This window comes from Scyliorhinus canicula, chromosome 10 (genome assembly GCF_902713615.1).
Source record: "Scyliorhinus canicula chromosome 10, sScyCan1.1, whole genome shotgun sequence".
In the NCBI taxonomy this organism is placed as follows: Eukaryota; Metazoa; Chordata; class Chondrichthyes; order Carcharhiniformes; family Scyliorhinidae; genus Scyliorhinus; species Scyliorhinus canicula.
The window spans coordinates 67,278,384-67,291,562 of record NC_052155.1 but is presented as its reverse complement, the minus strand read 5'-3'; the positions used below and the strand labels follow the sequence as shown (position 1 = coordinate 67,291,562).

Sequence of the window (13,179 nt, the reverse complement as noted above, 5' to 3'; positions counted from 1 at the left end):
CATGTGTGAGGGCCGTCACTTCGGGGCTTGTCATGTCCAGTCCTAAAAGGAATTCTGTACCTTTCATAGGGCGTCCGGTCATGAGTGTGTGTGGGGTGTATCCTGTAGATGTGGAGACAGTGTTCCTTATGAACATAAGTGCAAATGGGAGCACTGAATCCCATGTGGAATTGTTCTCTTGAACCATTTTCCTAAGGGTAGTTTTTAGGGTCCGATTCATGCGCTCCACAATCCCGCTGGACTGTGGATGATACGCAATGTGGAAGTTCTGTTTGATTCCGAATATTGTCAGGACGTTCCTCATGACCCGTCCTGTAAAGTGAGATCCCTGGTCCGAATCGATACTTCGGGGTAAACCCCATCTCGTGAAGATGTGGTGGGTCAGGATCTTTGCAGCTGTCTTTGCTGTATTTGTTCGTGAGGGAAATGCCTCTACCCACTTGGTAAAGGTATCTATCACCACCAGAACGTATTTATAGCCATTCCGACAAGGGGGCAATGGACCTATAAAGTCGATCTGGAGGTTTGTCCAAGGGCCGTTAACTGGGCGAGTATGCCGAAGTTGTGCCTTCTTAGAATACCGCTCCGGGTTATTCTGAGCACAAATCAGGCAATTCTCTATGTAGTGCGTTACATCATTCCTGAGATTAGGCCACCAACAGAGTTGCCTGAGGTGCCTCGTTGTTGCATCAATTCCCTGATGCCCGTGTCCGTCATGGAACAAGGCAATCATCTGATTCCTGTCCTGCTGTGGGACCACATAAAGTTGGTCCTTAATGATCACACCCTCATGTGTGGTCAGTGCGTGTTTAAAGTGCTCGTAAGCAGGCACAAAGTTTCCCTTGAAAACCTCCCTGAGGTCTCCGTCCTGTTTTTGTGCTGCCACGAGATCTTTAATATCAGTCTGTGAGACTTGGACTGCGCTCACAGGGGCGCTAGCTGGTGCGCTAGCTGGGGGGGTCCATAAGTGTCCTCTCCTGGAACCTGCCTTAGCCAATGCGTCGGCGTTTACATTCCCAGGGGGTGATGACCTATGGTGGCTTCGAACTTTTATTATGCCGAAGGTCCTGTCCTTCGCTTTCTCTAGGATATGCTGGAGTAAGGGGGCTGATGGAAGGGGTTTTCCGTCTGCGGAGACAAAACCTCGTGTCCTCCACAGGGGCAGAAAATCTGTTAGGCTATTGCAGACATATAAGCTGTCTGAATATATGTCTGCTGGGCTGGGGAAAGAATCGGGGTGGTCCACTATGTACGCTATGGCTGCTAGCTCTGCTGCCTGCGCGCCTAAGTGACCTGGTAACTTAAGAGCTATCTCTTCGAGAGCGCGCCCCTGCGCGTCCTCTACATAGATGCCGCATCCTGTGATACGCTCACCATTTAAAACTGTGGAGGAACCGTCTACATAAATCCTCAAGGGTCCACACGTGTCTGTGGGCTGGGGGCTTTGTTTCGGGTTCCCTATCTTCCTGGGGGGTGTTTTTGCTAAAAAGGGTCCTGTGTTATGCAGGGGAGCTACAATTTCACAGTCATGGGGCTGTCCGGGGTATTGGAGGTTGTCTGCTAAGTATGTGTGGGTGCGTGTCCGTTTTACTGTAATGTCCCGTCCTTGTAAAAGTAGGGTCCACCTAGCTGCCCTAATCTGGCTAACTGAACCGTCCTTCAGTCGACCGTCTAGTAGTAGCTGTGTGGGTGTATGTTCGGTTAGAATGGTGATGGGGTTGAGTCCGGTGATGTATGAGAAATACTGCACTGCCCAGAAGACAGCAAGGAGGTGCCTCTCACAGGCTGAAAATCCTTGTTCTACCGGGTCTAACAGTCGGGAGGCATAAGCCACTGGTCTTAGCTGCTCGTGCCGTTCCTGAAGCAACACGGCCGAGAGGGTCAGATCGGTGCTCGCTACCTCTATTGCGTACGGTGAAAGTTGGTCGGGGACTAGCAGCGCGGGTGCTGCACTAAGGGCTCGTTTCAACTCTTCCACAGCGCCTGTATGCTGCGGAAGCCATTCCCAGGGGGCTCCTTTCTTAAGGAGGTCTGAGAGTGGGGCGGCTTTTGTCGCGAATCCGTCTATGTGGTTCCGACAATAGCCAACCAGTCCTAAAAACGACCGGAGGGCTGAAACATTCTGGGGAAGGGGCAATTTGACAATCGAATCAATTCTTTTGAATTCGATCTCGCGTTTGCCGTGCGTGATGACTGATCCCAAATACATCACTTTACTTTCCAATATTTGGGCCTTTTTCGGGTTAACTTTACAGCCAATTTCAGTTAAGAGTTCCAGGAGTTCGGCCAGAAGCGAAATGTGCTCTGCCTTTGTGTCTGTCTGCAGTAGTAGGTCGTCTACATACTGTACCAGACATTCGGGTCGGGAAAATTTTTCTAATCCACTTGCCAGCTGTCGGTGGAAAATGGAGGGTGAATTGTGGAATCCTTGTGGGAGGCATGTCCACGTGTACTGCTGAGTTTTAAAAGTGAATGCGAATTTGTATTGGCACGCTTTTGCCAATGGTATTGACCAGAATCCATTACTGATGTCCAATACCGTGAAGTACTTGGCGTTGAGACCCTGCTTGAGCATGGTCTCGGGACTAGTAGCTACCGTTGGGGCTACTGCGGGGGTTACTTTGTTGAGTTCCCGATAATCGATGGTCAGACGCCATGATCCATCGGGCTTCCTCACTGGCCAAATAGGGGCATTGTTGGTGGAGGCTACCGTTCTCAGTACACCTTGGTCCAACAAGCTGCCTATAACTTTTTCTATTTCCACCTCTGCCTCGAGGGGAAATCTATACTGCTTTTGCGGTCGGGGGTCCTGTCCGGTAACATGAACTTGTCCAGTCATTCTGCCACAGTCATGACGGTGACTTGCAAATGCTGTCCTGTGTTTGTTTAGTAGGGCCTTAATTTGTCTGTCGGTGTGGAGTGTAGTCAGGTCGAATGAGTACTCTCCCACTGCGCTAATCCGATTAGCGTAGTCTCCTACTGTGAGGGTGGCTGGGGCTCTGTCTGATCTCGCCATTCGCCAGACACACTGGTTCACTGGGTCGAACGACAAGCTATGAGCGTTCATAAAATCTATCCCCAGGATGTGCTCTGCTGTCCGGGGAAGATTTACTAAAACTACGGGGTGCCTTGTGCTAATGTTCCCTAGCTGGATCGCTACGGGTGCTGTGATATGTCCCTGCTGCGAGTGTCCGGTGAACCCGCTAAGTGTGATGGTGGAGGTGGTCGGCCACGTGTCTGAGTGTGCCGTGGTTGTGGAGTTAATGGTGGTGCGGGATCCTCCTGTGTCCCACAGTAACTCTATGGGCTTCCCTTTGACTTTTGCCGTGACTACGGGCCTCCCTGATGAGTCCCATAGTGTGTCACAGACCCAAGTGGGGGAGCCCGAACACCGTCAGTTCGTCTCGTCCACATTGGTGGGTCCTGACTGTACTGCTACATTGTGGATGGGTTTTGCCTTGTTGCGGTTCAGAGTGCCTGTCTGCTGGCCTCTCTGAGATCGCTGGGGTGCATTACACTCTTTTGCCCAATGCCCTAACTGTCCACAGTTATAGCATTCCTGTCCTTTCTGTTGAGGGCTGCTCTTGCCTTCATTTACCCATGCGGGCTTCTGGTGCTCTCTGACTGCTTGGATATCTGCAGCAGCCTGAGCCTCTTCTGGGGATCTAACCTTTGCTTTTGCCTGAAGCGATTGCTCCCAAGCGCGGGACAATCTTTTGAGGACCCATTTTTCGTTATGGGCCTCTTCTGAGGGGTCGTAATTATTGCAAGCGCTCTGTCCTGCTTCTGTTGCGTGTGAGATAATTGTGCGCGTCCACTTAACCATGTTTTCGCGGGTTAAATGCGCTCTATCTAGCTGTCCGAAAACTGCGCTGAAGTGAATCCACAGCCTTCCTGCGAATGCTGTGGGGTGTTCGGATCTCTTCTGCCTGCACTTATTCAAGCCTTCTACGGGGTCACCTCTATTGTACCCGATGGCATCTAAAATGGCAGTGTGCATCTCCTCTAGGCTGCCTCCTGCCACGTTTTGTGGGTCGGGGAGGGCTGCCACTACACTCTGGTCTAAGCTCAGCACGGTGAGCTTAACCTGCTCTCTCTCATCCAGGCCGTACATGGTAGCCTGCTGTTTTACTTTAGCGAAAAACTGGTGGGGGTCTGCGGTGGGGAGGAACGGAGTGATCTTTTCACAAGCGTCCCTTAGCTGGGTTACTGTTAAAGGGGTGGTGTAAGTTATGTCTGGGGCGCCTTCTGATTCGGCTTTCCTCTGTGTGGTTACGGGATTCATGGGTGCGGTTATGGTCTGAGCTGTGGGGGGTTGGGGTGCCTGTCGTTTCTGCTGAGCTGCGGGCGCACATGTTCCCTGAACATAACGCTGCGCTGTCTCGCTTAATTCCTGCCAATCTGGGGCATTTTCCCCATCTAACTGAGCTCCAAAGGTGCTTTGGAAGCCATTCTGCACCGAAAGCAGAGATTGCAGTTCCGCAATCTGTTTCCTGCATTTCGCGTGGTCAACTGTGCTTTGTCTTTGTTCGGTCGTTGCAGCGTGGAGTGCTCTCAAAGCTGCTTTGAGATCAGAACATTGCCTCTGCAATGCCTCCACCTGCTTTTCCGATTCCTGTCTTATCAGAACGGCACGTTGCACGTCCTGATAGGCTTTCTCATACTGGGTCTGGGAACTGTTCAGATGAGCTAGACAAGACTGGTGAGCCCTCTTGGCATCATCCACCTCTCTATCCTTCTCTGCCAACTTCCCTTTTAATTCCAGGTTTTCTTTCTCGATGTCCCTGACATCGACCTTACTCATGCGATTCCTTTCCTCTAAATCTGCCCGGAGCGTCCTGATGACCTCCTCTGCGCCTCGCAACTGTGCCAAGCAGGACACAATCGCCATCGGCTTGCGTGCTTTACCTAAACTCTTTTTGTGTATTTGAGAGAGGTTCTCCCACCAAGTATGACCTATACTCCCGGGACCTGTCTCCTCATTTGCACAAAACTCTTTCCAAAGGGGCCATCCCTTTCCTTGTAAATATTTGCGGAGTTCCAGCTCCCACGTGGGACACTGGCCTACTCTGCTACTGCTGCTGGTCGCTGCGACCACAAACTTTGCTGGATCCATCAGACGTTCCATTGCCTGCATGGCCATTTCCTCTGACTCTCTTTTTATAATTTGGAACAGGGGGTTGCTGGGGTGGTGTTTCGTAAAAAGGGTACGGCTTACGCTATTTTCCGATCACAAAACTACCGAAAGTTTGTCGCAACAAAAAGCTTCCAGTTTTACCTTACAGCCCTGTTAGTACGCATGCACTAAACACACTTCCGAATTTCGCTTATTATTTTGAACACCTTGAATACTTGTGATCTCTTTCTTTCTCTGCAATTTGGAGTTCTAATTCAAATTTCAGGGTCCTGGACACTGTGGTGTTTCCACTTACAACAGGGTCCCGGCGGATGTCGCCACTAAATGTTGCACGTTTTACTATGGGCGTAAAACGCGTTTATTGGAGTGTATTAACACGCCTCCGAGTTCGACGTGTGCTTAACACTGCTAGGCTCTGTTCTATGTAATTATTTAGCTCTGGAGTCGCCAGTTGCCGTATAGGCAACGTCACAAGTATTCCAAGGTCAAGTTCAAAGTAATAAAGACGATACACCGATTAGTCAAGTTCAAACGATCAATATTTATTATACAGTTAATAATAAATACTCATGCACACACTAAGAGACTAAGCTACAACTAAACATAAGCAAACAGAATACTTATCTAACAGGAACAGGCAAGGTCAGAGAACGAGGCCTTCGTCCTGGTTTTGTCTGCAGCCTTCAGCAAGCGTTCTGGCACTTGGGAGTCTAGCGGGCTTGGATCGCGTAGCGAGCGTTGAACTTACGGTTTCGGCGGCTGGTGCTCAACGGCTGGAGTCAGGATACCAGGTGTCAGTCGGGGCCGGAGCACGGGTTTTAACAGACCGGACAACACGAGGTCCCTATCTTTTATAGGGGTTCCGTTGTCCTTCCCTCTTCTCGGGCGGGCTCTACCTATTGGATCAATTTCTTATCGATACTGGATTAATTCCCCAATGCGAGGGGGTCTCCGTGATGGAGGGGGCGTTTCTTATGTCCTTTTGTTTGGAGGTTTCTGGTGCCTCGATGTCTGGGTCTTGATTGGAATGTGTCCATTCAGAACCAAATGTATCTATTGTGTGGGTGTTCAAGTCTGATGGCCTCATTAGCATGCAAAGCGTTTTGCCATTTGCACCTAGCTAAGGTCTTTTCACCTGAGCCCAAACTGGTTTCTGCTGCTGCAGAATGCAAACTGCTCTTTGCAGACTGCTGTTCTGGCTGAACTGTCTGTTTCCCAGCAGCCTTCCATTTTAGTTTGGCTCAGTGTCCATTTTGCGTGGCCAGCATGGCTACACCGTAGCTCTTCAAATCCTGTAAGCTCTAGAATTCCTTCCCTCAACATCTGTTTCTCTACCTTGATCTCCTGCTTTTAAACCTACCTCTTTGATCAAGCTTTTGGCTAGCAAAGAACAAAGAACAAAGAAAATTATAGCACAGGAACAGGCCCTTCGTCCCTCCCAGCCTGCGCCGATCCAGATCCTTTATCTAAACCTGTCTCCTATTTTCCAAGGTCTACTTCCCTCTGTTCCCGCCCATTCATATACCTGTCTAGATATAGCAGTTCTTGTACATCCTTCTGAGGCTCAGTGTCGGTGTCTATTTGAAATACCCTGGGATGTTTTGCTACATTTACATTATCGATGCAAATTGTCAGTGCTGGAGATCCCAATTCTGCCCATATTCTCGAACTGTAACAAAAGGAACATGAATTACCACAATTACGAGAGACTGCAGCTACATTTGTTGTGATTTTTTTTGTTTAAGTCTTTCATTATGCAAACTATAAACAGTGTGAAATTACTTAGTTTGCTGGCACATCAACGTTAAAAGCATCAATGCTTTGGCCGTGATTGGGCTACAAAGTCAGGTGTGTTGGAATCTGCATATTGAATTTGGATAAATCCGATATCTTGATTTAATGCAGTCTTAATTCCCAGAAGTAACAGATGGAGATGTTACTTTGACACACCCTAAATATCTTCACTTGATAAATAGTGACTTCACCTATGTTTATGCTGGGCTGCTATTAATTATCTTTTGCATTTCTTCAAACAGGTTTAGCCAAACAAAAATGTTTGTAAGCTGTGCATTTGGCAATAACGCCCTGATATTATAATTAGATTATGGCTCTGGGAAAGTTTTTCTAAAATATCTCAAAGTAAAGGGAGTGGGGTGCTTTTAGTTTATCCTTAGCTTAACCAGATTTAATCCGAAGGTGAATGATTAACATTTGCATGCGATGAAGCATTCGGTTACACTTCCTGGTACTTCAAAGTAAGCCAAGGACATGGTTTATGGATGACTGGAATTGCATTGTTACATATAATACTTTGTAACAGACTATTGTTGTAATTTAATCATGATCTCATATAGGTGAATTGGTCAGAACACCTAAATGTAATCAAACGTAGTGAAATGAAAAATGAAAATCGCTTATTGTCACTTGAAGGCTTCAATGAAGTTACTGTGAAAAGCCCCGAGTCGCCACATTCCGGCGCCTGTCCGGAGGCTGGTACGTGAATCGAACCGTGCTGCTGGCCTGCTTGGTCTGCTTTAAAAGCCAGCGATTTAGTCCAGTGAGCTAAACCAGCCCCTAAACCGTGTGGCGAACTGTTACTTTCCAACAGTTGTTGATGCAAATTCAAAACAAATTGAACTTGAAATTGAGATGTTTGGCAAATTGATATGTGTATCAAAAATTCGGTTCCTTTCGAATTCTTATTTTGGACATTTAATTTGTACGTTGGGTGGCGCAAGTGGTTAGCACTGCTGCCTAATGGTGCTGAGGACCCGGGTTCGATCCTGGCCCCGGGTCACTGTCCGTGTGGAGTTTGCACATTCCGTGTCTGTGTGGGTCTCCCCCCCCCCCCCCCCTCCCCCCCCCACACACACACACACACACATACAACCTAAAGATGTGCAGGATATGTGGACTGGCGACACTAAATTTCCCCTAAATTGGAAAAAAAATTTAAAATGTTTTAAAATTTTAATTTATACGTTTTCTTCCCCCATCGATCAGACTTATTTTGTTGACTGCTAACTTGTACACAAAGAGCTTCTAGTAGTGTTAAATAATGGATGTTACAATATCCGTTTGACTTGTCTACATGCTTAAACTAATTGGAGATAAGTTACAACAATTCCTGTAAGTAATGCTGAGTTGTATGTTGAGTATTATATCATGCTATCTTTAACCACAGGAGAGGGGTACCAAATACCTTTCCACAGACTTGTAGGATTGTAGCTTATTCCTGTATTTACTGGAGTGGTTTTCAGCTTTGGCCAGGTGAACAAGAAGCTGCTGGGCCAAGGTTAAGAAGCTTCCTGTAAGAAGGAAATTCAGTGACTCTTTTACCTCTGTATAGTATAGGGAGCAGCCAAGCAGCTTGCATGCTTGTCTTGATAATAGTGGGGCAAGTAGCGAGGGAGCTTTTTATGTATTCTTTCATGGTGTGTGGATGTCGCTGATGAGGCCAGCATTTGATGCCCATTTCTTGAACTGAGTGGCTTGCCATTTCCATTTCAGAGGGTGGTTAAGAATCAACCATGTTGCAATGGGTCTGGAATCACTTGTAGGCTAGACCAGGTATGATAGCAGATTTCCTTCCCTAAAGGACATCTGTGAACCAGATGGGTTTTTATGACAATCAACAATGATTTTATGGTCACCATTAATGAGATCAGCTTTTAAATTCCAGACGATTGGTTGAATTTATGTTCCACCCGCTGCCATGGTGGGATTTGAATCCTTGTCCCAAGAACATTGGCCTGAGCCTCTGAATTACAAGTCCGGTGACATTAACACTACACCGTCTCTCCACCATTAAATCAAATAGTGTTTTGTATAAATATTTAATTTATGCACATTAATTCGTGATTTGAAAGTTGACAGTTTACTTAATTGTTCTACAGGATATTTTTCAGTATTTGGCAAGTTAGCAGATGGCACAGTGTGTGACTAAAGTTGAACTGAGCATCTCATGCGAGAATCTGTTGGATAAAGATGTTGGTTCCAAATCTGATCCATTATGTGTGTATTTCATAAGTACTGGCGAGAATCAATGGGCTGAGGTAAGGTGTTCTCCCCAATGTATATTTCTTTAATGTTTGTTGTGAAAATTATTTTTCAGGTCCTTGATGAACAGATAGAATTTTTTTTAAGATGCAGTTTACTTTTAGTAATCTATTTCAAGACTCTGCGACATAGTTTAATCAGTATTTAATATTAGCATTTAGCTGTTTTCTCATCTTTTCCCAACCCATTTTCATTTTCCAATAAAAGCAAATTACTGCGGATGCTGGAATCGAAACCAAAAGAGAAAAGGCTGGAAAATCTCAAATGCTGGAAATTGTCAAAGCTTTGACAAAGGGTCACCTGGACTCGCAACATTAGCTCTTTCCTCCCCCTACAGATGCTGCCAGACCTGCTGAGATTTTCCAGCATTTTCTTTTTTGGTTCCATTTTCCAATGTTTACTTTTTGTTGTCGCATTGTAAATAGTAATCGTGATGAGAGAAATTCTTGCTTTGTATGTTGTTTTCATTGGTTCTCATGACTGCTTGCTGTAGAAAGATTGGTTGAAAGGAATTACAACCTTTAACATGCTCCTTTATCCTCCCTCCCGTCTCACCACCCCTATCCTAGTCACTTGAAATTGCTGATTCACAGAATGGTAGAAAACTACAGCACAGAAGGAAACAATTCTGTTGTTATTCCTGTGCTGCCTCCTGAAAATGTTGTAATCCCTTTGTGGGATCCATAAACCAAAATAACGAACTTTGCCAGAACTCAGAACTGAGCTCTAAGTATTACCCGCACTTAGTGAAGGAGGCTGGTCAGGTTACGATCACTCGATGTGGATATCTTCTCTGGGCTCAAAAATCCAGGGTCTCTTCTTACAATGGTTGTGCCTGCGGACTCCCAGGTTATCGCTGAAGATCTGTTCCGATGTTGCTTTCTTTACACTAGTCCGCTAGTCATAGGTATACGCCCACAACTGACTAGAGTTCTCTTGTCCCATCCAGAGCCCAACTGGTTAATGGAAAAAACAGGATACTCCTGTTTATCCAGGGTTCATCCAGGGTGGTTCAATCAAGATCCATTGTCCTCAGAAACCCCTTGTCTGACCAGCCATCAGCTCATTATGGAGCCTGATGGTTTCTTTTGTTTTCCCTTCATCCTGCTGCAAAGTTGATCACCTGTATCTGGAAATTTGTTACATATTCATAACATGGTCTTGTTCTTTTGTGTAAATGTGAGTGGGTAATCAGTGTGTCTTGTCAGCCTGTTTTCAGTACAACACTTCAAATAAAAGTTAATTTTCACCATAAATAGTCTGGACAACAAAGTTACATCTTGTACAACCACAAGGACCCGCATCACACTGCGGATTGGTGGCAGCACACAATATACAGTTCGGTATTCACGGGGCAGGTCTGGCATCCTATCTGACAGAAGCTTTTACCTCATGAGTTTAATGTGCACATTTCCATGAACCCTCTCTCCCATAGGCCACAGTGGTCCTGATGGTGTAGTTTTCCAGAATTAATTTCCAACAGACCTGTTCACAATCTGGTACTCTACTACAAGCACTCTGCTCTTTTTCATGCCTGAGCTATTTGCTTTTCTTTCTTAGGATTCATTCCCTTTCGGTTCATGCGTACATTGCTTCCCATAGACCTCCTATAATTCTATTTTTCTTACTGCCTGCACTAGGTGTTTATAAGTAGCTCAGTCCAGGAGCAAAGATCATAAACAAAGGTGTTATCTGATATTGGAGTCACTGAGAAAAAATGCAGTGAGGTTGATGTTTGAGCTAAGGTGTACACAATTGTGAGGTGCTTAAGAGAATTGGGATATTGCCTGGTCGAAAGCTAGTGGAGACCCCCCTCCCCCCAACCCCAAAAGAAAACTCACCCATCGTAGAATAGCAGGACCAGTGACTAGAATCAAAGTGAATACCTAAGAGTTGTGGCACACCTTGCTTTGGTCCCAGGACGAGTGCAGGAACGCTCAAGATCCTGGAAAGTATGGGGGAGCTCTTGATTAGAATGAAAAACAGAACGGGTGGTGTAAGGTTTTTTTCATTTAAAGAATTAGGGTTTATGAAATATAATTTTAAGTTCGTACTTTCTTTGTTTAATTATTGTACTGTTAAAGTGTTTGTTTAAAACATTAATTCTTTCAGGTAATAACTGGGCATTTGAAGTTATTTTTTAAACAGTTAATGGTCTCCCTCAAGATCTGAAAGCAACGACTTTAGTCTTTGCAATAATTGATTGGATAAAATTTTTACTTCAACAGTATTTACAAATTCCAGATAATTGGCATTTGAAAGTGACTATGGAATACCAAAATTGAAGTTATCTGTGGGCCACCATCCAGACATAGCAGAATACCTTGCCAGATTCTGCGTTTGGAGTCTCATTAGTTATGCACAAGGGCTTCTCCTCCAAGTCAACTGGTGGACTGGTAGCTGATTTATCCACCAATCACTAACTGAAGGGTTTGAAGGTCCCGACACCATATTTAAAAACTAGTCCAGCACACTCATATCATTCTCGCTATCTCACCTGTCTTCACCAGACCGTGCAAGATGTTAGCAACCCAGAGGTATAAGGCTAGTAACCTCAAGAAGAATCTGTACTTGATTCAGCCACCTTCCCACTTGAACCTCTACCTACCACATCTGGAATCGTAAATGGTGTGATATCCCTTTGAACCCTGGTTTTGAGCTTTTCATGCAGCCTTGTTGGAGGTCCAGTTTCCCTCCACTCGGTCATCCCCTTTGCCTTCCCTGGTTTGTCACCGCCTCCTTTTTGTTTTTCTTTATTCATTCATGGGATGTGGGCATCGCTGGCTGGGCCAGCATTTATTGCCCATCCCTGAGGGCATTTATGAGTCGACCACAGTTTTATAAAAGCGAATTACAGCGGATGCTAGAATCTGAAACCAAAAGAGAATATACTGGAAAATCTCAGCAGGTCTGGCAGCATCTATAGGGAAAGCAAAGAGCTAACGTTTCGATTGCTGATGAACCTTTGTGAAATCACATTTTTCGTGGGTCTGGAGTCACATGTACACCAGACCAGGTAAGGATGACAGATTTCCTTCCCTAAAGGACATTAGTGAACCAGATAGGTTTTTACAATCAACAAGGGTTTTATGGTCATCATTAGACTTTTAATTCTAGATTTTTATTGAATTCATATTCTACTATCTGCCCGAGTGGGATTCGAACCCAGGTCCCCAGAGCATTACCCTGGATCTCTGGATTATTAGTCCAGTGACAATACCACTATGCCACCGCCTCTCGCTCCCTCCTTGCCCCTCTGCATGCCTTTGTGAGACCCTGCCTTTTTCTCCCTCACTCCTTGCACAGCCCCCTTTCCACCTTTTCTTCATCAGGCCACACACCGCCAGCCCCTGCCCTCCCCTCTTAGCCTATCTCTGGCTGGACTCCGGATCTTTGTTGCGGTGGTTGTATGTGACCCACAGCACAGTCCTACCAGATAGACACTGGCGTGTGGCACTGGGGGGCAAGGAGGCCCCTGTACTCCCCAAACCCAGATGCAGTACTGATCTGAGATGGTGACAAAGGAGGTCCATGGGCACAGTAGCACAGTGCTGTCCACGAAGACCAGCTCGGCATGGAGATGGGAACTAGTCTGCCCTGGCAGAGTGGTGAACAGCACAACAAAATGGCAGAAGGTTTTGCACTCACCGTACAGTCTCTCGCAATCTGAAGACTGCCACACTTGGGTTTGAGTCTGACGTGATGTCCCATTGGCATCACACAAAATTGGAAGGCCTGATCTAATGCTGGTGGGCAACTGTTTTAATGAGCATTCATGAGATGCAAATTGCATTTGTGCCACCTGCCAGCAGGAAGACCGACCTGCCGTTGGGAGAATTGCAACGTGATTTTACACTGTCAGGTTTTTGACTTTTTGCCTCTCACTAGATTCTCTACGCCCACATCCCACCAAATTGCGCTGCAGGTAGTTTGGGAGCAAAGTAAGAAAAAAATTAAGTTTAAAATTTGGACGTTTTGAAATC

At 46.0% G+C, this 13,179-nt stretch overlaps 1 protein-coding gene across 5 annotated transcripts in view; it reads left to right on the top strand.

Moving 5' to 3' along the window:
• LOC119972434 (copine-3-like) overlaps window positions 1-13,179 on the top strand; it is a 108,678-nt gene that overhangs the window by 37,256 nt on the left and 58,243 nt on the right. For 3 of the 5 annotated variants that reach the window (XM_038809120.1, XM_038809119.1, XM_038809117.1), the window contains exon 2: window positions 9,034-9,192. In XM_038809120.1, coding sequence (XP_038665048.1) covers window positions 9,064-9,192 — 129 coding nt within the window. In that variant the 5' untranslated portion in view covers window positions 9,034-9,063. Of the gene's footprint in view, window positions 1-8,385; window positions 8,408-9,033; window positions 9,193-13,179 lie in introns of those variants that run through there. The other 2 variants (XM_038809121.1, XM_038809122.1) reach the window with 2 other exon arrangements.